This window comes from Leucopleurus acutus, assembly GCF_964270905.1.
Source record: "Leucopleurus acutus genome assembly, chromosome: 11".
Lineage (NCBI taxonomy): Eukaryota > Metazoa > Chordata > Mammalia > Artiodactyla > Delphinidae > Leucopleurus > Leucopleurus acutus.
In genome coordinates this window covers 41047287-41071035 of record NC_139152.1, presented here as the reverse complement: position 1 = coordinate 41071035, position 23749 = coordinate 41047287, and the positions used below count along the sequence as shown (strand labels likewise).

Sequence of the window (23749 nt, the reverse complement as noted above, 5' to 3'; positions counted from 1 at the left end):
GAGTTTGTGTTATCCAAAGTTGCACAACCAGGTTTGAACTCAAAGTCAGAGTAACTCTGATGAAGAGTTGTGTCCTGAGCTGTTGTGTGCCCCTTTCGCCACAGAGAGCAGCCCAGTCCCAGGAATCTCACTCCCTCCCTTCATCTGACCCCACGACGACCCTGTGAGGAAAGCATTTTTTATCCTCACTTTATAGCTTAAGAGATGGGAGGCTTAGTGAGTTTAAGGGGGTTTCCTAAGGAGTGTCAGTGGCAAGGGGACAAGGGCAGGTAAGGGCAGAGCTACAGGCCCAGAGGGAAAGACAGTGGGAACCATGGCTGGTAGAGGCTGGGCTCGGTGAGGACCCCTCCTTCTCTGCTCCCACTGCCCCCTCCTGACCTCTAGCTCTGTTGCTACATTTGGTCTCTTTCTCTCTCTCCTCCCAACCCCCTCTCTGACTCTCTAAGCCTCCCCTGGCCTCAGCTTCCCTGTCTCTCCACAGAGGATTGTGGAGACGGTGGAAGAGGGTGTGGGATGATGAGGAGGAGAGGTGATGAGCCAGAGTACCCTGAGGTGAGGATTCTGGAGAGAGACGAGGCCGAACATGAATGTCAGTGGTTTATTGGGAAGCCTCCGCCCCTAACACCAGCAGCCCTACCCCATGCATCCTTGAGCAGAAATAAATAAGGTGGCATGTAATGAACCAGGTTGCCTCCCTCCTAAAGAGCTCTGGGGAGGGTCAGCCTCTGCTGTCCCGGGGGCTGGGATCCCCCTGGCTCTTGAGGAGGGGCTGGGGAGAGGGAGGGGACACAGACTGCCAGCCACCCCTTCCTGGCGTGGCCTGGGGCAGCCTGCAAGCTTAGCACTGCGTTCACGATCCCTGAGGTCTGACCTCGCTGCAGCAGTCTGCCCTGTGCCAGAGACACCCCTTCCCCACCAGACCCCAGCCCCTGGCCCCCACCCCAAGAGCCCCATCCTGTGTTCCTGCTCCAACGCTAACCGTTCAGCCTGGGAGCCAGCACCTCCTCCCCAGCTGCGGGGGAAGGCAGCTTTGCCATCATGTATTTCTCTTCTTTCCCCCTGCGGTTCAGGGGCTGAGAGGCTGGCCCCTGCGTGATGCTGGTCACTGGGCAGTCAGCTCCATGGTCTTCCTCCGCTCCTCTCCGTCCTCCTCGGGCTCAGACGCGCCCTTGATGATGGCCACACGCTCACTTAGCCTCAGGGAGTTGGGGGAGAACAGGTAGAAGTAGAGGATAGCAGCCAAAGCAGCCCCCATGATGGGCCCCACCCAGAACACCTGGTGGAGACAGAGCCGTGTCAGTCGGCTGAGCCCCAGGCCTCAGAGACCAAGACCTCCCCCTCCAGAGGACAGACCCATGGGCCTCTCAGAGGAGACAGACAGACTTCCAGACCTCCCGAAGGAAAGACTTCTCTCCGCTTCAGGGGCAGATACACTGACACCCCACTCCCCAATGACAGGGACATGGACCACAGACACCCAGATCCTCAGAGGAGACAGACATCTCCAGAGGGACAGGGCCCCGCCAACCCCACCCTAAAGAGAGACCAATGAACCTTCAGAGGGAACAGACGTGCAGATCCTTGGAGAGATGAACAGAACGCCTCTCCCTTCCACACAGGGATAGAGACAGACTTTGGAGAGCTCTCAAAGGAGATGACAGATTGTCCAGAGGGACAGACCCACAGGAAGGAAGACTCTCCCCATTCCCCCAACAGGGACAGATAAATAAAACATCAAAGAGGACAGACACACGGACCCCCTGCCCCCCACCATCCAGAAAGATGGAAGCAAAATCCTCAGAGCGTGACACTGGAGTACAGATCCTTTTCCCTTCCCTAGAGGGACAGACACACATAGGCAGCCCCTCCCCTCAAGCCAGGGTCCCCTGCCTGAAAAACCTACTGCGCCCCTGTCCTTGTTCTGGCTGTATCCCCTTCTCTCTCCAGCCACCCCCAAGCCCTAGGGCCCCATCATCCAGGAAGTCCTGTTAGCTGTCAGCTGCTAAGGCCGGGTTTCCAGGCCCTCATTGCCAGGGAGCCAGGGGAGGCCCAGACTCACCCAGTGCGAGGGGCTGAACTGCTTCATGATCACTGCGGGGCCGAGAGAGCGGGCCGGGTTCATGGAGCAGCCGGTGAAGTAGATCTGGACAGAGAGAGGGAGGTGGTGAGGAGGGCTTGTCTACTCCCACCCGGCCCGGAGTCTCCCCGGGTCCCCCATCAGTTCAGGGGCTCAGCCAGGTCTCCAACTGTCTCCCAGTTCCTAGGCTGGTGCCCTCTCCCTCCACGGGTTCCTACGGACCCCTCCTCTCCTCTCTGTCTTGCGCTTGGGCTTGGCTTCCTGCCCCCATCCCGACTCCCACTCACTTCCATCTTTACTCGGACTGGAGAAGGTTTGAGGGGATCAAGTCTGGGCCAGAGTAGAGCAGCTCCACTCCAGGCCTTAACTGCCAGGCTCATAGGTCCAGAAGGTACTCCCCATTATCTGCCCCAAGGGGCAGCACTGCTCACCCCCACTAGGTGGCCCAGTGTGACGGACAAGCCAATAGACAGGGCTGGGGAGCCCACAGGGCTGATGCGGCGGCAGTCGGTGGAGGAGAAGATACAGAGCGCCAGCTGGAAGGTCAGAATCATTTCTACCACAACGGCCTGGCCCGGAGTTGTGTTGTTGTTGAGCTGTAAGGGAAGGGTGTGTTAGGGGCCCTGCCTTCTTCTGGCTCTATGGCCAGGGACTTGGGGGCATGGGCTTTTGGCCTCCAGGGACATCTAGAGCCTGAGCACCTGGAAGCCAAGCCCTGTCACATCAGGGAGGTCATCCGCTGAAGAGAGCACATACTTCGCAGCGAGCGCAAAGCTTGGGGCGCAAAGCTGTGGCTAAAGGGCAAGTGTGAGGGGGCGCTTCCTGGACACAGGCCTGTCACGCGTTCTGCCCAGCCCCCAGTCCCCGCAAGCTGGCATCTACCCTCCCTCCTACGGGCAGCTGCCCAGTTTGCTTACGGCACCCCCCAAGCCAGCCTCTTGCCTGTGCCTGACCCGCTGCCAGGTCCAACCTCAAACCCGTCTCTCTGGTGGGGCTGACTCACCGCTTGACAATGGCCGAGAAAATCCTCCTCTGTGTTTGATTAATGAACCCAGTTTGCATGGGACATGGAGGCTGAATCTGGGGCTGCGTGAGGGGGAGGCAGCAGGGGGCCAGGAGCAGGAACCAATACTCATCAGAGACTGTATGCACTGGCCTCACATCAGGGAGTTCACAAGCACAGTTTCTAAACATAAGTCCCTGACTCTCGCTGTTATGCAGGAGTCCTACATAATAGTCCCTGCTGTTATGGCCATTCCCACGTAGTGTGAGTGAGAAAAACGAGACCGGGAGAGGCCAGGGCCACAGAAGACAGTATCACAACCCACCTCTCTCTGATGGTTCCATGAGACCACTCCACTGAGGAGCACACAGGAGCAATGAGGCGCCCAAGAGGACAGAAGAGCTCAGAGGTAAGACAGAAGAGAGAGAAGTTTCGGGTAAGAAAAGAGGGGCAGCAGGCAGGCACCAGGAGAGAGGCCAGGATGGGGCAGCATGAGGGCATCAGGCAGAGGAGGTGAATATGAACCACAGCAGTGGGCTGAGGGGCACACCTGGAGATCCATCTTCCCGGCCTTAGGAGGCTGTGACCTTCCTGGCAGAGGTGTGCACTGGACCAGTCTGTGGCACCCATTCTGGAGATGGGGTTTGGGGGCCAGGTCCAGAGCCCACCACAAGGTCCCTGCCCCACAACCAGCCCCATTGACACTCACCGCGTTGACGGCCAGATTGCCTCGGGCATCGCGTGGTGCCACCCCATAGAGGATGCCAGCCCCGGCAATGGCGCCCACCAGCTGGGCCACCATGTAGAAGGCTGCCCGGAGCAGGGAGATCTGGTTGCCCAGTAGGAGGGCCAGCGTGATGGCGGGGTTCATGTGGCCACCGCTCACGGGCCCCAGGGCCTGGGCCATGGTGCCTATGGCCAGGCCGAAGGCCAGCGAGATCTGCAGGATGGTGGGCAGCGCCGACGGCCACTTGAGGGCCGAGCCGAGGCCGAAGAAGACGAGGATGAGGGTGGCCAGGAACTCTGCGAACACTGCCTTGAGAAAGGCCGCGGAGCACACCTCCCTCTTCATGGTCTCAAGGCAGCAGCCCCCGCAGGGGTCGCACGTCGGGGCGGCGGCTTAGCGGGCCGCAGGGGCTGGCTCCCCGGCGCCGAGCGCTCTCCGGCGCCCGCGGCGTGGCTCGCCTCCTGGCGCGGGCCCTGCGGGGCGCGCTATATACAAGGCAGGCGCCCCGCGGCGGGGCGGGCGGGCGCGAGGGCGGGGGCAGTGGGCGGCTCCCGCACCAGGCGGCCAGCACTGCGCGCTGGGAGGGAACTTCAGGCCGCCGCGGTCTCGCCGCTGACCCCGGCCCCGCGCTCCCCTCCGCCCCGCCCGGGCAGCAGCCCGCCCGCTCGGGCCACGTGACCCGGCTGGCGGTTGTAGACCCGTCGGGCTGCCTGGGACCCGCGCATGGTGCGCTTCGGACGGCTCCCGTGCTCTACTCCGCGCTGCCCGTCCCGGGCTCCCCCGGAGACTTTGTCGGGTCCGGGCTCTCCCGTCCTACCGACCTCCGGCCGTCTGCCTCCGCTGGACCTTTATCTCTGGCCTTGGTCTTCCCCTTTTCTTCTCTTCGGGCGCTGGGTCCAGCTCCTCCTTTTCCTCCTGCGACCTGGGCATCCTGACCGGGCTTCGCGCCCGGCAAGGTTGGAATGATGCGCTTCCTTGAGGACAGCGCCGCCGCCATCCAGCTCCCTACCGGCCGGTGGCAGGGGCGGGCGGCCATCGTGGGCCTCTCCTCAACTCGGCCCGGCAGGCCTCCAGGGTTGGAGAGGGGGCGTTTTGAGATAAGTGGGCCCCGTGCCAGCCGGCGCCGGGACTCAGCCGTCCTATCTTCTCTGTTTCACCTTTCCTCTCTATGTGATTTTGCTCTCTCTGACTTTGTCTCTACATCCTTGTCCATGTCTGTCTCTCTTACATTTGGTCTTTTTTAGTTCCCCCAAAGTCAAGTCCTCCTACCCCTGGACTCGGTGACACTTCCTTCCGGTCCCATTCCTCGCTGCCCCCCCCTTCTTGCCCCTTCCCTCTGAGCTCCCAGCTGCTTTCCACCCACCCCTCCCACCCTTCCCTCTTCCCACTCCCAGGTTAGGCATGTGGGGAATGAGGCTGGAGGGTCCTCGAGGGCTTGGAAGAGGGGCAGGGACCCACCGCCAGGATTCCAGGAGTGGAGATGCACTAAAGACTCCACCACCACTACCATGACGTGTCGTTGGGAAACAGCACAGTGCTTGGCACAGAGTAAGGCTCAATAAAGTTTCCTCAAGTTGTGACTGTAATGTTAAAACCCCCCTGAGGGCTCTGTGTGGAGCAAAGTGAGAAGGTGCAGCAGAGGGAGAGGACAGGTGCTCCTCTGTCAGGGGGCTGAAGGGAGGGGCGTGGAGGGAAGCCAAGGACCTGGAGGAGCGGGATGTGGGCTCTGGCAGCTAAGATGCCAAAGAAAACAGGGAAGGAAGAAACCTCGCTATTGTTCCTGCTCTGCCCCGGTTTCCTGCTGGAGCAGCTCCTCCCCCAGGTCTCTCCTCTTAAGGCAGGAGGCCCATCTGTCCCTTCTGCCATGGGTCCTGGGGCCCTGCCCCTGGCAGAGCATGGCAGCTGTATTCATCTTCATCTGGGCTTAGGGCTCAGGGCTCTGCGGGCCTGATTCAGACTGGAACAGACTGGAACGATGACGCTCATGACCCCAGAGGCCTTTGGGGACTAAGCCCTTTCACTGCTGAACTTGCCTCCAGTCTGCCCCCTTCCCCCTTCTTTTTCATCCTCTCTCTTCAGGCACTGTTGTGAATCCACACGTGGAGTGGGAAGGACTCGGCAGTGTCACCAGGGGAAGGAAGCTCCTGCTTGAGGATTTGAGACCAGTCCTTTATAGCCAACAAATGGCTTTGGCCTCCACTGTGTGATTAAATTCCGAGCTGCCTGTGGGGAAGATCAGACTGAGAGGTTCTGCCTTGCCCAGGGTCACACATGACCTGAGATGGGACCCATGGCGTCGTCAGAAGTGGCCTGGTGTGGCTGAAGAAGGAGACCATATCTGTCCAGATTGCTCAAGTGGGGGCAGCTGGTTACATCTAGGCCTGTGCTTAAAGCCCTTCTGCCTCTCTCTAACCATCAGGGTTACTCTGTCCCCAGGCTGTCACAAGAGCGCCTATATGCTGGAATTATCTTTGCCCTGAGCACTTGGACCCTTCCCTGCCACAGACCCAGAGGAATGCTTCCCTGGGACCACTCTGGGCCGGGAGATGGATCTTCCCGTGCGTGGCACAGAAAGTTAGAATCTCTCGGGGGGAACCCCTTCTTCCTCTCCTGATATGGGGCCCCCTTGGTTCTTTGGGAGCAGTTTCTGGCTGAGGGTAGAAATGGTAGGTAATTGGCAGCGGGTGATGCTGCCAGGACTCCACATATCCCCAGGTTTGGGGAAGGGTCATTCATTCATTCCACAAAGACTTACTGAGCACATACTATGTACCAGGCACTGTTCTAGGCACTGGGGATATAGCCATGAGCCAGCAGACAATGTCTCTGCGTTGTGGAGCTAATATTCTAGTGAAAGGAGACAGACAATAAACAATGGACATATTGAAATTATATAGTACAATAGAATGTGGTTAAGTGCTATGGAAAAATAGAATATGTTATGGGAAACTGGTTCTTTGCATTTTAAATGGTTGTCATGTGGGTCTTATTGAGAAGGTGACATCTGAGCAAAGACTTGAAGAGTGAAGCGGAATCTGGCCTCTGTACCCCAACGTCAAATTAAATCTCAGAGACAGAGTTTTGGGTGAAGTAGAAAAGAATAGCTCTATTGTTTTGCCAGGTAAAGGGGGACACAGTAGGCTAATGCCCTCAAAACTGTGTGTTCCGCCCTGGGGGGGCCTGTGAGAAGCCTTATAGTCCAGGGGCAGGGTTGCCGATAAGGATCATGGTACATGCAGGGATCGCATTCCTTCAATCCAGAGATCATCTGGTGTCAGGTTATGATGGGTGAACTGTGACCTTCTCTGGAATGAAGAGTGCTTCATCACATCTTCCATTTGGTGAGGGTTTTAGTTCTTCAGAAGAGCTCAAAGATAACATTATGTATATATCCCTTGAGGGGGAACCAGGACCCTGCCCCCAAGGCTGTACTACTGTTTCTTGACTGCTTCTTCCTTGTCTCCATATCCCCTCCCTTCCCTGATTAGCAACTGTTTGAACCTGCCCTTTGGAACTCAGAGAAGGGGACACAGAAAGGCTTTTGTGCCCAGGAGCCCCACAGGGTCCTGCTTGGTTTCAAGAGGAGAGGGAAAGAACCGTGCACGTATCTGGGGAAGAACCTTCCAGGCAGAGGGAGCAGCCCATGTTGCTGAAGCAGGAGAAAGGGAGGGCAGAGAGTGGTAGCAGTGGGCAGACCTTGTGTGTCACCTGAAGGACCGCAGGCTTCACTCGAAAGAGTGAGGGAGTCATTGCACGGGGACTAGTATGGGCTGACAGAGTTTTAACACAAACGCCTCTGTTGCTGTATAGAGAAGAGATGGGAGGGGCAGGAATGGAAGCAGGGAGGCGGTGGCCTGGCGCTGAGTGCGGGTGCTGAAGGTGAGAGCGATGGTATCTGGATCCCTTGGAGGTAGAACTGACAGGGTTCCCTGGTGGAGTTGGGGCTGGGTGTGAGAAGGAGTCAAAGATGACTCAAGCCTTTTGGCCGGAGCAGTTGGAGAGATGGAGTTGCCATCAGTTGGGATGGGGAGGACTGTGGCAGAAGCAGGTTTGGGGAGACGAGCAGAAGGCCAGTTTTGGACATGTTGAGTGTTAGGCATTGTCCTAGACCCTAGGGTCCCTGCCCTGACTTCCCAACATGGTGCTACAGCCAGCACGAGGGCACCGAAAGGGGCTGTCCTTCGCTCTCTCTGGAGGACCCACAGCCGGCCCATGTCCTGGTGGCCTCCCTGTGGTACCACCTGGGTGACAGAGCCCAGCATGCACATTTTGGCCAGGCTGACAGTGGGAACTGGCCACCAGAGTTCTCCTAGCTGAGCTGATTCAGCACTGAAATCCCCTCTGCACCGTCCCCAGCAGCAGCTCTGGGAAGCTCATGACATGCCACAGACCCCAGTCTGTCTTCTGGCACCTTGGACTGCACGGACCATTTCTAAGTTGTGAAAGAAACAGCATTTATTGACAAATGAGCATTTATTGAGTGTTTACTGTGTGCGGAGGGAAGATAGAGAGACGGGTGCCACCCAAGAAACGGAAGGAGCCCTGCCCCCAGCGGGCTCACAGTCTAGCTGGGAGGCACTGCCTAGATACAGAATCACAGCTTAAAAGATACAAAACAATATGGAAGCAACATGTGCAGGTGCAAAGTCATCTGGCACAAAGTGGGAGCGCGGAGGTGGAGGCAGCTGGGACCCCGTGGTCAGACACTCCTGCCCTCGGCTCAGGATCCTCTCAGTCTCCGGCTTGGGGACCTGAAGTTCTGTTCATCTGCCTCCATGCTTCCCTGCCTCTGTCTGGTTGGGCGTGCGTTTGACATCCACCCTCCTCCAGACTGGGTGCTCTTCAAGGGCAGAAACCAGCTCGTGCCTTTGTCATTTTCTCCCTCCCTGGCCACGGCCCTCCCCAGGGCCCCATGTCTACCACAAGGCAGCAGGCTGGGCTGGACAGGCTGGGTTGTGTGCGCTGGTTTCTGCCAGGGGCTCCCAGGAGGGGCCTGGGATTGGCCTCAGCACAGACCTCGTCTCGTCTGACTTTCGAGTGGAAAGATCATGAGATTTTGCATAAGAAGTCCTGAGTTCAAGTCTTAGCTCTATATACAGCTGTGTAACTTTAGACCAGTCTCTTAGCCTCAGCCTAAAATGGGAAGGACAGTATTTGCTTGCCCTGTCTCAAGGGGTTGGGAGATAATTACAGGAGATGATAAGGGAGTGCTTTGGAAAAAGTAAAACCCAGCATGACTGCTGGCTGCTGTCCTTCCCTAACCTGCCTGAAGTTTTAGGAGGATTAGATGAGCTAACGCAGGTAAAGCACCCAGCACAGAAACTGGGACACAAGAGATGCTTAATAGGTGTCAGTTCCCCTCCACCCCCATCACTTGAATCCTGCTTTGACCTCTGACCTCAGTGACCCCAAACTGGGCAATCGGGGCTGGAAGTGGTGGGGATCTCACATTTAGTTTGGGGGGAAGATGCAATCTTGGAAGAAGAACAGACTAGAGAGAAATTCTTGGCAACTTCTAGAGGGATCTGTTGGGTAGAGGTGAGGTGAGGATGAAATACCTGAGACACATCCAGCCTTGGCTCACAGCTCAGTGCCGTGCTGCCCTTGAACTTCCAGAGCAAAGACACTCAGCTGCCAGGAGTACAGCCCCAGAAGTCACTTTGGTCTCTGACTCAACCCCTCCCCCGGTAGTGAGGCTAAGCGACTGTCATCAGCTGTCGGGGATTGGGAGAATCATCTCCATAGCACCTATGACCTTCTAACCCGAAGGGAGGTTTGGTTAAGGAAGACAGACAAGAGCATGGAGGAGGTAGTGGGCATAATTACAGAGATGTGTTCCTCATACACAGTCAGTCTCTGAAGGGAGCGGAGGGCCCAAAGGGGCTGGAAACTGGTGCACAGTGGTGCTTGGTGCAGTGTGGGACAGACACAGATAAAACCCTTGAAAGCATGGAGGCAACAGAGCATGGAGAAGGGGGCTCAAGGTGTGATTCTTAGGTTAGCTATGCAGCAGGCTGGAGAGGGAGGGTAGAATGGACGGTCTGGGTGGTGGGGAGAGGGGAGGGGAGAACAGCCAGTGTGTGCTCAGGGTTGGGAGAGGTTAAGGGACTGGACCAGATGGGGCCAGCCCCAAACCCATCTCCTGCCTGCACCTTGGGGCCCCAGGGCTCTCCTTTGCTTTGACCACCAACTAAAGGAGATAAAGGAGGCCAAAGGTCAGACCCCTTCTGCATTCTCCCCCCAGGAATCAGAAATAATGAAATGATCCCAATAATGCCTGATAATGGTATGAGGAATACAGTTCACTCAGCATCTATACAGGCATCATCTCACTTAATCCTAGTTAATCTCATTTGAGAACCATTGCATTGGCCTGGAAATTTAAAAGCCCAGCTCTAGACACAGTCCTGCCTCTGCCTGGACAAGTCATCTCCCTTCTTTGGTCCTGAGAGCACTAGGGTGCTCTCTGCACAGTAATGTTCTGGTGGGAGCCAGAAGGGAGGGAGCACCAGGGCTGGGGGGTGGAAGGGAGAGAGGGGAAGAAGAGCGCTGCCTGGGGAGGCGGGCTGGCGGTGAGATGGGTGATGGAGGCGTGTTGCCTGGTGCCTGTGGTTGCGTGCCTGAGTGCCTTGCCCAGTCAGCCATAGGTGTGTGCTGGGCGAGAGGACTCACTTGTGAAACTGAGTGTCTCCTTTCAAGAAGTGTCTAGTTGCAAATCTCCCCCTCTCCCAAGACAAAGGCCAGGGGCCTACAAAGGCCTTTTGTTTTCTCTGCCACAGTGGGAGGCTAATCTCAGAGTCTGGAGCCCCCCCTGGAGATGAGGTCGCACGCATGTACACTTGTGCTGGCAGGCACACACACACATGCCTGCTTCCTCCCTGGGCGAGCCTCCCTGGGCGAGGTCCCCTCTTAGGGCAGGAAGGAGGTCCTTGGCTACTCCCCCCCCCCCCCCCCCCCCCGCGATGGCCGAAGGCCACTTCGGGAGCTGTTCCCTGGTTGATACCTCACTACGTCTAGCAATTGGTCCTGGCAAGTCTTAGGACCCAGTGCTGTCGCTTGGGGAAATTTTCCAGAAGGGGCAGGGTAGGGGGTGGATATCAGTGCCCCCCTTCAGCTCTCTCAAAGTGGCCTCCATACCCTCCTCTTCCCTTCTGCTGGGAAGCACACTTAGAGCTCCTGGGGATGAATGGCCGGAAGGACTCATCCACTGCAGAGGAAGTGGATTTATTGCAGGTGGGGGAGGGAGGGGCCAAGAGGGGAGTAAGAGGTGGCCAGCCATTGCACACTTGCATCACCACAGGCACACCTGCTTACACTCAGGAGCATGAACAACCCTGCACCTGGGGACAGAGAGGCACTGGGGGATGAACGCACAAAACCTGATGCCCCATTCCCAGACCCCGTCCCCCGCAGCCCACCCAGTACACTGCGCAGGCTCTCCAGAGCCTTCCTCTGCCGTTCCTCCCCTGCTCGGTGCCCAAGTCCCCAGCTCCCTGCAAGGCGCCACGGGGTCGACTACTCGCTGCCCGCCGCCTCAAGGCAAGGGATCTGCCACGCTCACCGCTATCCCCGCCCTGGCCTCGGCACGTCCTGGAAGCAGCTACTCTGCACTGGGGGCCGGCTTTGCACCTGGGGAGAGGGACTCCGGCGGGGGTGGCGGGCGCTCCCCCGAGCTCCCTCGAGCCCGGCCCAGGCGCTCAGGCCTTGCTGCCCCGAGGCAGGCTCTGCGGCGAGTGCAGCTCCACCGACTGCCGCCGCCGCACCTCGCGTTCCTCCCAGTCAGTGTCGGGCTCCAGCCCCTTCAGCACGGCCAGGCGCTCCGACAGGCTCTTGGCGGGCGGGAACAGGATGTAGTTGTAGAGGAGGGAGGCCAGGATGGCGCCGACCAAGGGTCCGACCCAGAAGACCTGGGGGCGAGCGAGAGGGCGGCTCGCGGGAGTGCTCCTCTCCCCCTTCCCGTTGAAAGGGAGCCTCACGCGGTGAAGGTAATCAAACGCGTATGCATGTAGTTATCAACGACTAGTGAGCAATTGGGAAGACTTGGTAATGGGGGCTAATGGTGCGAATTGGAGCCGACTGCCCGGGTGAACTTGGTCAAGTTACTTACCCTCTCTGTGCCTGTTTCCTCCCTATAATAAGACGTAATTTCTGGAGTTCTTGTGCAAAACTAAATGAGTCAATATTTGCAAAGCACTTAGAAGAAGTCCTGGCACATACTAAGTACTAGATAAGTGCTAAATAATAGAAATGTGTTACGTAGTATAAATATTGCCATTTATCGAGTTCTAAGGCACTGCGTCATCTGTTTTATACCAGTTACCTCGCTTAATCTTTACAAAAAGCCAAAGCAACCACTGCTCTTATCCTCATTTACAGATGTGGAAACAGTGTCTTTGGCGTCAGACCTGAAGGGTGGACCCAAGACTCCACGGGGGCCCCAAGAGGAGGACTGTGGAGGGTTTGCTGATCCCACCCCAAGCTCTTCCAGCCAGATGGGTTTCTGGGGGAGGGGAAGGCAGGGAGGTTTCAGCCATTACCCAGTGGTTGTCAAACTTGCCAGTGACCACAGCTGGAGCCAGAGAGCGGGCAGGATTCATGGAGCAGCCAGTGTAATGGATCTGCAATGGGAGGCAGGGGTCAGGGAGGGGACGGAGGTGAGGAAGGGGCGGGGGGGAGTCTCTGTGCCTCTCGCCAGTCCTTGACCTCAACCTAAAGGGAATCCATGCGATGGACAATGGAGTTCATGTTATATTTACAGGGTTCGCTATTCATTTGAAGCTGGAGTGATATCTGTCCCTTTGTGGTATATGGGAGTCAAACCCTCTGGGGTGTGTCCATGTGTCTTTCCCTCTTGGGAGTTCTGTGTATCTGTCCCTCTGGGGTCTTTGTGGCTCTCACTTTTGGGCGTTCTGTGTGTCCGTCTCTAGAGTGGTCTGTGTGTCTATTTCCTTGCAGTAGGTCTGTGTGTCTGTCCCTCCAGGGAGGCTGGAACCAGTGGCCATGACCTACCCCGAGGAGGTGGCCCAGGACCACAGAGAAACCAATGGAGAGGGCGGGGGTACCCAGGTTGTCTCCACGGCGCTCATCCGTGGAGGCGAAGATGCAGAGCACCAGCTGCAGGGTCAGGAAAAGCTCCACAGTAACGGCCTGGCCAGCTGTCGAGTTGTTGCTGAGCTGGGGACAGAGAGGGGGTGGGGGGGACACACTGAGCATGCTCCCCACACTGGTGCCCTCTTCCTGCCCACCTGCAGTCACAGCTCCAGATAGGCTTCCGGGCAGCAATCCAGAACATCAGGGCTCCCCAGCCACCTCAGTCCAGACTACTGATGGCTTCTTCCTGGGCCATGGCACAAAGGCAGGGGGATGGACCCTACAACTGCTTGCGGTCCCCAGGCCAGAGGTAGGGAAACTGACTCCACAGCCCATTAGATTTGGGAGCTGGGGTTGTGCGCCTGCAACGTGAAAGGAAAAGGATGCTGAGATCCATCATTTCTGCTTCCTGGAGAACAAGGAGGGAAGAGGTTTTCATTGCAGCAGGAAGCTTTAGGCCAGGTAATAGGAAGACCTTCCTCTCTATTCAAGCCATAAGATGCTGGTGTAACGAGAGGCCTGCGGTCTTTCCTCCTGTGGTCAAGGGGCTCCCAGGAACAGGACCTAGGGACTTGGCTTTGGGGATGGCGCTAGGGTGCCCCTTCCCTCTGTGACTGCATTGTGCCACTCTTTCCTCTAACCTTTGCCTGTTCCCTTTGACCTTGCCTGTTCCATACTGCATTTCAGGCCTCAATTTTGCCCTGTGGACTGGCTCCCCGCACATCCTCCAGAGGTTGAGGTTGGGGTGCTGGAGCCCTGTACTTTGGTGCCTCCTCACCCCATGTGGGGTGCCCATGGTCCCAGCGCACCTTGCGTTGGGTAACAAGAGAGCTTGGGGCTGAGCAAAGAGGTGATTTCATCCACCCAGTACTGGATTTCTTTCTGGGTTTTGTCATCTTATGCCCTACATCCTGCCCTCTCTGGGCACTGCACTGGGTGGAGCTGCTGTGATAGTTCTGAGCTCCCACGATCCTTCTCCAGGCCCTGAACCCCAGCCCTGGGTCCTAGCCCTCAAGCTGGCACCCTTGGGTCTCTCTAGAGTCTAACTTCAACCACCCCCCATTCCCCCCTCCCCTCCAGGTCTTCCAATGTCAGAGCCTATAGTGGGCGGCAGTGGAGAGCTTTGAAGGCAGACACTTTGGCGCTTTTGACTTGCTGTGGGGCCCTACTTATTTCAGCCTCAGTTTGTCTTTCTGTAAAATTGGGATCATAGAATGGATCCTGGAGGACTGTGTGAGAATCAGAAATGACAAGGGCAGAACCCCAGCTCCATTCCCACTGGTAAACAGTGGATCTAAGGAAGACACTGTGGATGTGGGTTTGGTGTCAGACAGCTCGGGGTCCACTTCCAGGTGCTGACACTGGTTCTGTGATTTGAGCCAATTAAATGCTGAACCTCAGTTTACCACTCAGGGTGGAGAATCACAGAATTCACCTTACAGTGTTGTACCTAGAATGAGATGAAATCTGGCCTAGCACGAAGCAGATGTGCATCAATGGTAACTTCTTGGTGGACAGACTGGCTTTTCCAGTGACCTCACAGGATACTTGGGACACCCATGGGGGTCAACTAGCTCTCACTAGCCTCAGGACAAGTCAATCCCGCTGCTGCCCCATTCCAGCCAGGAAGGTTCTCCCTAGTCCCTCAAGATGGTAAGTGCTGAGCAGTAACTTGGGGGGGCCTCCTCAGACCCTTCCCTTCTGAGGGCCCTAGTCAACTGTGAGATGATGGGAGAGCAGGAGGCCATGTCCTCATGGCCCCTTAGCACTCCCATTGCCCTGCTATTAGAGGAGGTTCCCCAACCACACATTCTTGTGACTTTCTTGGCCATGCTCTCAGGAAGTTCCTCTCTCAGTCTAACTACACCTCATCTTGCTGCAGACTGAACTAATTTCATTCTCAATGGAAATGGTCAGATTTCTCAGTCTGTTCACCGCCATGGCCACTCTCGCCTTTTCTCCACCTTGAGCCCCCAGCCTAATGATATTTTCCATTTTGAAGAAGAGACGAGTTCTCCAGTTGGGATACCCCTGCCCTTGCATGAGGAAGGCCACCTGTGCCGAGGAGGGGATGGCCACAGAGACTGTGCAGGACTCTTCAGAGACATCAGAGCTCTTACCCAGTGGCCCAGGGATAGAGAAGGCCAAGAAATGCAGGAGACTGAGGCTTGGGATGGGGGATGGAGCAAAAGCTGTGTTGAGGGAACACAGACTGTCCCTTCCCACCCATGCCCTCAGATGCCCAGGCCTTTCACAGACCCGGGAGAGGGGGAGGGTGGGGAGGGGGAAGGGGCTGCGGCGTCACCCTCAGCTCCCAAAGTGCCCAAGGCTCCCGATTAGCCACTGTTCATGGAATCAGCAGTTAGCTCGTGGGCTCTGGGGACCTTCTCCGAGGTCTGGAGAGACTTTGCCCCTTTAGCTTTGTCCTGGGTTCCGGTGCTTATTCTGGTATTGACAAACTGTAGGACTTTTGGACTGTCGCTTCCCTTCTCTGAGCCTCAGTTTCCTTGTTTGCAAAACAAGGCTTAGGTGGCGGCTCAGGGAGGGGACGTTGGTGGGGTGGAAAGATCCTGGGTTTTGCAGTCAAGCCTGGGTTTGAAGCCTGGCTCTGGTACTTCCCCTTTTTGAGCCTCAGCTTCCATGACCTTAAGAAATGGATCTTGTCATCCCTGCCTCTCAGGCTGGTGTGAGGTATCAACCTGTGGCGCATGAGGAGCCCCTGCTGTGAGGCCTGCACACAGTAGATGCTGAAGAAATGTTGGGTCTTCTTCCCTCGAGAAGATGCTGGGCACTAGCCCTCTGAGGTCCCTCCCAGCTCGTAAAGCATGTCTGCTCTGGGACCCTGTCCTCTGCCGGGTCCTAGCGCAGCCCTCCCTGTAATGCAGGTACCAAGTCAACAGAAACCTTGATGCTGCTCTTCCTCCAAGAGGCTCAGGACAGAAAGTACAGTAGACCCATGTGTATTCCAGCCTCTGCTCTGACATGACTGTTCCCTCTACCCTGACTCTCCTATGGCAGCTGTGTTCCTGGCTCTCGAATTTCTGCCCCTCCCCCATACGGCCACCCTCCCTCTCTTTCTGTCTCTCTCTCTCTCTCCACCCACCCGGACCCTCACCCAGATCTGGTCCCTCCCCTCTCATCCTTTATAAGAGACTCCCCCGGATCTGCCCCTGTGGAAAGGACAAAGTTCTGGCTACTCACAGCATTGACTGCCAGGTCCCCCCGGATGTCTGGTGGTGTGATCTCAGAGAGCAGGGCGGCCCCGGCCACGGCCCCCAGCAGCTGGGCAGCCACGTAGAAGGCAGCTCGGAGAAAGGAGATGTGGCAGCCCACCAGGCAGGCCACGGTCACGGCAGGGTTGATGTGGGCCCCGCTGACGTGACCCAGAGCCTGCACCAGGGTACCGATAGCCAGGCCAAAGGCCATGGCAATCTGCAGTACAGAGGGCAAGGCCTGTGGCCAGTTGAGGGCTGAGCCGAGGCCAAAGAAGACGAAGACGAGTGTGGCCAGGAACTCTGCAAACACCGCCCTGGAGAAGGCTATGGACCGGAGTTCCCACATGCTGTGGAGACTTCTGTGGGCTAGCCCAGTGGTCTCAGGGACGGGAAGCTTGCAGCTCTCTCTCTCTCTCTCTCTGTCTTTCTCTCTCAGGGTCTCTGGGGAGGCTGGTCATGGGCATTTATAGGGTTTTTCCAGCCTGGTTTTGGACACGTGAGATGGAGGTGGACTTTGGGCCAATACCTCTTCTCCCCGATGGCTGCCTCCTGCCCCCCCTCCACCCCTGCCTGCAGCATGCCTATCACCCCATCTTGGACTTCACAGCTGAATAATGTTCCCCATTAATGAGCTCCAGATAAGGACTGACGTCCCCTAGTTTTCCGTGTTTGTTCCCTTGGTTACCCCATGGCTGCTGCCCCAGGGCCTCCCCTGCCCCCACTGCCCCCGTCTTAGCGGAATTCTCTAGGGGATTGCACCGCCAAACCCCTCTCTCTGATTCAAACTGTTGGCCAAGGCAGGGGCAACACCTTACAAAACTGACCATGAGACAGGGTGTCAACGCTACCCCTTCTGGTGATTGGGAAGTTCTTCCTGCTGTCTGACCTCCAATTATTCTTTCTTGCAGGGAGTGGAAAATAACTGGTTGATTTGATGTGAACCTTCCAAGGCATAAATGTTTTGTGTATCTTCTGTGCTTGCTTTCTTGCAGTCAGTCACCCATAAGTCATTAAGCTTCACTCGCTCCCTGAAACCCCAGCCAAATAGTAGTTCCCATAGCCTGGAGGCAGGGGGTGATTTCAGAGGCATTGGGACCCTGGCCTTGGGTGATGGAGTCAACCTGGGGTCGACTGAGCAAGCTGTGGGCTTCCATTCCGTGGTCCATCTCTGTGATTTAAAAGGGATAATAAACGTACATGGGCTTAGGGTTTGGAGTAAATGAATTCATGCATAGAAAGTGCTCAGATCTGCGCCTGGCCCACAGCAAGCTATCAATTGGTATCATCTGTTATTAATAACATTATTAATACTCTGAGGTTGAGACCACGACTCCCCACACTCACATGTCAGGGTCCCAGAAGCTGTGACAGGCTCTAGGCACACCCTGGAGCTCAGAGCCACCCAGGCCACAGGGGGAGGACATTTTCTGTGGGGCAGTGAGCTGTGCAGGCTCAGGGAAGCTGCAATAAGCAACCCTCCGGCCTCGGAGTCCACTCAGCTCAGCATCTGGGCAATGCCACCTCCTGCCATCAATGCCACTCTGGCCCAAGGTCTAGAGACATTTAGGTCTGGGAGTCCCCCCCGCCCCATTCCATCGCACTTCTCTAATCCCGCCAGCCCTGCTCCCTCTCCTGGGACCCAAAGGCAGGGTCAAGCTCAGAGTGTGACTAAGAGGACCGGCTCTGGGCCCTGCTCTATCTCCTGTCCAGCAGGTCCCTGGGCAAGTCACAGTCCTGGGAATGGAAATCTGAGAGTGACTGGAGACTGAAGAGTGGAGCCCCTTGTGTTGCTGTGTGCCCTTGGATGGGCCACACAGCCTTTCTTGTCTTTCCTCTTTGGTCAAAGTGTTCATGATCTTGAGAGAGAAAGTGGCCCACTGACCCTTGATTCTGGGCAGGATCTCCCCTAACCTGGTCAAGTGTAAAATCTTACCTCCCGATATACCCAAAAGCGGTGTCATGACTTCTCTCTGTAGCCCATTAACCCCCAGCCCAAAGTTGTGTATGTGTATGTTGGTCATTCAGTCACATGGTCGTACATTTAGAACCCAGCAGGATCTTAGAGGTCATCTAGCCTGTGGATCCCACTTTACAGATTACAGCATGAAGTCCAGAGAGATTGTGACCTGCCCACATTCTGGTCTGGACCCCAGTGTGGAAGGAGAGGAGGGCACCAACCATGACTGGGCCCCTGCTTGGGCTGTGCTTTCCCTTATTTATTTATTTATGGCTGCGTCGGGTCTTCGTTGCTGCACGCAGGCTTTGTCTAGTTGCGGCGAACGGGGGCTACTCTTCGTTGCGGTGCGCAGGCTTCTCATTGTGGTGGCTTCTCTTGTTGCGGAGCACGGCTCTAGGCGCGCGGGTTTCAGTAGTTGTGGCTCGCGGGCTCTAGAGCGCAGGCTCAGTAGCTGTGGCGCACGGACTTAGTTGCTCCGCAGCATGTGGGATCTTCCCGGACCAGGGCTCGGACCCGTGTCTCCTGCATTGGCCGGTGGATTCTTTTTTTTTTTTTTTGCGGTACGCGGGGCCTCTCACTGCTGTGGCCTCTCCCGTTGCAGAGCACAGGCTCCGGACGCGCAGGCTCAGCGGCCATGGCTCACGGGCCCAGCCGCTTAGCGGCATGTGGGATCTTCCCGGACCGGGGCACGAACCCGTGTCCCCTGCATCAGCAGGCGGACTCTCAACCACTGCACCACAAGGGAAGCCCTGGCCGGTGGATTCTTAACCACTGCACCACCAGGGCAGTCCTCTGTGCTTTACCTTTGAGCCGGGGTGGAAGGTGTTCCTGAGAAGCCGGAGGGTTCCAGCTGTGGTTCCTGGCTGGCGAGGAGCTCCCCCGGGGGAAGGTTGCATTTTGTTTACAGTGACCATGACACAGTGTCTGATGAGGAACAAGGTGCCGTCAACTGCGTGATGTACTAATAACTGAGTGTGACAAACACGCTTTCTTAGAGATGGATGGTGAGATGATGGTTGAACAGCACTGTGAATGTGCCTGACGCCACTGAACTGTGCACTTACAGATGGTTAGGATGGTAGGTTTTATGTTATGTTAAAAATAATTTTTAAAAGTCAGTGGAGGAAAACAGCCCCCAAAATTCTTTCTTCCCAGTTTTTGTACATATTGAAATAAGTCTTTTGGATTTATGTAGATATCAGCTTTTAGTCAAAAGTCACTCATGCACACATAAAAAAAGGAAATTATAAGCAAAACAAATTGGCTAAAATAGTTCCAAAATTTCTTCACATTCAGAGTCCGACTTTCCTAAATCCCTTTTCGATTCCGAGTCGAGTCCTTGATATCTCTCTACACAGTATCACCCTCTGTGCCCTCTCTGCAGTGTAGTGATCCACCATTTCTTATAAGATTGTTTGCTATGTTTCCAGAATTTCTTTCCAAACCTCTGATACTCCTTCTGTAAGCTTCTGCAGGTGTTTTCTTGCTTCATATGTGACTGGCAATCATCTTGCACTTTTCTCAGTAGTAAAACATAACAATTACCTCTGTTTGTGGGACTCTTCCTTTCTTAGGTCCCATGAAACACTTGGCAGTTGTTTTACAAGAAAAGACAGACTTGCAGTCATTCTTCAGTGAGAACTATTTGCTTCACTAATGTCAAATTCTTGCCAGGCTGCTCTGTTTCCATGTCCTTCTGTACGCAAAATAACTTTAACTGCTAAACCACAGTGTAACTTTTTGAAGGCATTTTAAGTAGCAATTAAACAGAACAGATGTAGGAATGAGAAGGCATGAAACTCACCTGAGCAAGTTTAAGTATGCACAGGTAATGACAACTGCTCCCAGCTGCTGTTAAGACACCATGATTGTTAAGATGTTAGAATGAGGGGAAAAAGGTACACCTTAGAACTGATGAAATATAGCAGTTATAGTATTAAATGCTCATTTAGTGCTCACTCTCTCATGAACTGCTTTAGACATTCCTACATGTATTAATGCTCTTAATCTTCACAGGAATCCTATGAGCTAAATTTTTTTTTTTTTTTTTGGCTGCGTTGGGTCTTCATTGCTGCGCATGGGCTTTTCTCTAGTTGTGGTGAGCAGGGGCTACTCTTCGTTGCAGTGCGCGGGCTTCTCATTGTGATGGCTTCTCTTGTTGCGGAGCCCAGTCTCTAGGCTCGCGGGCTTCAGTAGTTGCAACGTGCGGGCTCAGTAGTTGTGGTTTGTGGGCTCTAGAGCGCGGGCTCAGTAGTTGTGGCCCATGGGCTTAGTTGCTCCACGGCATGTGAGATCTTCCCGGACCAGGGATTGAACCCGTGTCCCCTGCATTTGCAGGTGGATTCTTAACCACTGCACCATCAGGGAAGTCCCTGAGCTAAAATGATCATCTCATTTTTTATGAGATGAGGAAAATGAGACAGCAAGGTTAAGTAACTTTCCTGAGACCACACAGCTAGTAAGTGGGGAGGCGGAATTAGAATCCCAGGAGTCTGACGGGGTTTTTTTGCTTTTGTTTTTGTTTTGGCTGCGCCACATGGCCTGCGGATCTTAGTTCCCTGACCAGGGATCGAACCCGTGCCCCCTGCAGTGGAAGCACCTAGTCCTAACCACTTGACCGCCAGGGAAGTCTCAGGAGTCTGACTCTAAGAGGACTTTTTAGCTGTGAAAATGAATCCCTACCTCATACCCACGCTGTGAAATAATCAAGATAGGAAAGAAATGAGAAAGAAGGCTAAGGGACTCCGTATCCTAAAGAAGTGGTGATTTGTGTGTTGTTTGCTGGTGGCTTGAAGGAGGGGGCTTGGACTCTGGAAAAGCAGAGGTAGGAGGAGGGTGTCTGTGGGGAGCTGGGCCAGTGAGGGTGCCCCATGTGGGAGCACAGTGACAGAATTCAGGACCGGTGCTGTGTGACAGATGACGTGAGGTGTTTTTCCTGCTCTGAGCCGAGCTGCAAGTTCCCTCCGTTCTCCCCACGAGGTCGGTAAAAGTGGGTCACACACCCCAGCCCCTGAGGCTGGAACTCTGGGGAAGGAGGGAGAAGGGACAGGGCAGATCTGCAGTCGGGCGAAGTGGGACAGAGTGAAACGAGCAACCCCAGGCAGCAGCTGGCAGGAGGGGTTGGGAGACTGCAGCTCTGCCCGCTTCAGGAAGCCTGAAAAGTATCGTAGGGTGTCAGATCCACGCAGTTCTGGGATGGAATGCGAACCTTTGGATTTCTATGTCGGGTTGCCAGATACAACGCAGGATGCCCGGGTACATTTGAATTTCAGAGAAATAACAAATTGTTTAGTGTAAGTATATTCAAAGCAATAGTTGGAGCACACTCATATTGAAAAATTACTCATTATGTAAAATTGAAATCTAACTGGGTATCCTGTATTTTTATTTGCTAAATCTGACAACCCTATTCTATGCGAAAGCAAAGAGGGAACCCAGAGGACTGAAGGCCTGGGAACATCTGGGTTTCAAACTAAATTCTCACAAGGACTTTCGGGGATGAGTCTTATTAGCCTCATTTAACACTGGAGGAAACTGAGGCACAGAGAGGTTATGAAAGTTGCCTGAGATCGCAAGGCTGGTAAAGAGCTGAGACAAGCTATAAATACATATCTGTCTGATTCAGAAATTCAGGCTTTTGCCCCCATGGTTGGCAGACTTCGTCCTCAAAGGCCAAGCAGTCCTGACAGCCGAGGCCCAGGTAGAGGCAGGAAGGTCACAGGATCAAGCTCCTGGGGAGACACAGAGACAGCTTCTTGTCTTCCGCGCCCGTGCAGAGATGAAGAAGATGGGACCTTACCTGACCACCCTACGGTTCCCACTGCCCATAAGACAAGGCCAGACCAGCTCCTTCATTTTGGGGCCCTGAGACGCATTGTTCCCTCTGCCTGGGACAGGTGTCACCACCATTTTCTCGTGGCTAACTCTTCCTCCAGGCAAGTGACTTTCAAACCTTTGTAACTGAGACCTGCAGGAAGAAATACATTTTATATCCTAACCCATAAACATTATCTCAATAGATAGAAAGAGACAAATAACTAAAACTAACATTTCACAAAGCAATATTTCCTAAATGTGATGTTTTAAATTCCTCTACTCTATTTCACTAAAAAAACTCATTCAGGTAACAACTACTCAACTGATTTCATGGCCCACTAATGGGTTGACACTCACAGTTTGCAAAACACTGTTTTCGATCCTGGCTGAAAATAGCTTTCTCAACGGGGAAGAGAGCATTGGTGGGGTGAGGAGGGGTCAGGAACAAGCTTATTCTCATTTAAGAGGATCAGGTGTGAATAAGGGGCACAGGGGCAGGGAGACCTTTCTAATAACAGCCCTGCCTGGTGAGGTAGTGAGTTCCCGAGCTCTTGGAGGAGTCCGATGAAGGCTGAGCAAACACCGGGGAAGCTGTGGCAGGAGCTGGCGCACCAGGATGAGGGCTGGAGAAGATGACGAATGGGGTTGCGTACAGCTCTGCCGCATGGAGAAGCCCGGCAGCCAGGTTGCTAAGGCTGCTGCGTAGCTGGGCATCTGGGAGCCATTGTGGGCGCTAGCAGGAGGGGAGACCAGCCAGGAGGAGAACCTACTGCTCCTCCCTTGACTGAATTCCTCCCGCTCCCCGGCTGCCTCCCCCGTCACATCTGGGGAAGGCTGGCCAGGCTGGAGGCCCCAAAGAACCAAGGGTGCCTTGGTACCACCCTCCCTGGGGGGGCGGGCGGGTCCTCCCTGCAGGGCTGGAGGGCAGAGGGGGAAGGGTTTGCCAGCAGACCCAGGAGAGCTGCTGTCTCTGTCCTACAGGGAGAGAGAGGAGTGGAGAATGCCAGGGACAGGCCGTGCTGGGGTCATTGCCAGATTAGGGAGTAGTAACGAGCTGAAAGTGTTGTGGGCAGTGCCTTGCTTGCAAAGGTCACCCAAACCTGTTTGACTTCCCACTCAGAATAGCTGCAGCAAAGCCACCCTGGCTCCATGGTGCCTGTCTCCAGCATCCATGGCTCCAGCGATTGTGGGAACTGCAGGGCCCTGTTTGGGCTCTGGGCAGGGCCCCTCTCCCCACCAGCTCATCGTCATGCCTGCCTTCCTCCTACCCTGGTGTCACACCCCCTCGTGTCCCTCCCAGACCTCGGCCTCTGTCAGCCTCATACATCTCCTCGAGGACTCACCCGCCCATCCAGTGCGAGGCACTGAGCTAGGCTCACACAGCTTCTCTCAACCAGTCATCTCAGCTATGTGAGCAAGTGGGCACCAACCCCATTGTACAGAATAGAGTAAGGGAGGTTCAAGAACATTAAGCTGGCTGCCACTTCCTCTGCCCCCGCCCCACAGTGCTCTGCTTCACCTCTGTGACGTCACGGATCATGCTGTCCAGGATGATTTGGTCAAGCTCCAAGAACAGGAACTGTATCGAATTCATCTTTGTAGTCCCAATGCTTAATACGTGATTGGCCTTGTGTAAACACTCACAAAAATGTTTGTAGAATGAACTGTCTGCCCAAGGTCAAACAGCTAGGAAGTAGCTAAGCCGTAATTCAAATTCAGATCTTCCTGGATCCCAACCCAGTCCCACACCCTTCATCCTCCTCCAGGAAGCCTTCCCAGACTTACTCGGTCAAGGCAGCTTCTCCACCCTACTCCCCAGAATCCTGGGTATTTGCGTGTGTTCCTATCCCCCTTCTCCCTGCTC

At 55.3% G+C, this 23749-nt stretch overlaps 2 protein-coding genes across 2 annotated transcripts; both read right to left on the bottom strand.

Moving 5' to 3' along the window:
* Nucleotides 1-584: 584 nt before the first annotated feature.
* On the bottom strand, nt 585-4554 carry AQP5 (aquaporin 5). Its single transcript, XM_082849227.1, has 4 exons — nt 3790-4554; nt 2509-2673; nt 2060-2143; nt 585-1276 (listed from the first exon to the last, which is right to left on the bottom strand). The coding sequence occupies exons 1-4, from the start codon at nt 4150-4152 to the stop codon at nt 1103-1105; spliced, it is 786 nt and encodes a 261-aa protein (XP_082705353.1). The 5' UTR covers nt 4153-4554; the 3' UTR covers nt 585-1102.
* A 6802-nt stretch (nt 4555-11356) lies between these two features.
* AQP2 (aquaporin 2) lies at nt 11357-16458 on the bottom strand (the record flags this gene model as incomplete). Its single annotated transcript, XM_082849578.1, has 4 exons — nt 11357-11714; nt 12345-12425; nt 12817-12981; nt 16099-16458. 4 exons carry the CDS (start codon nt 16456-16458, stop codon nt 11505-11507), a joined length of 816 nt encoding a protein of 271 aa, XP_082705704.1. The 3' UTR covers nt 11357-11504.
* Nucleotides 16459-23749: the final 7291 nt, after the last annotated feature.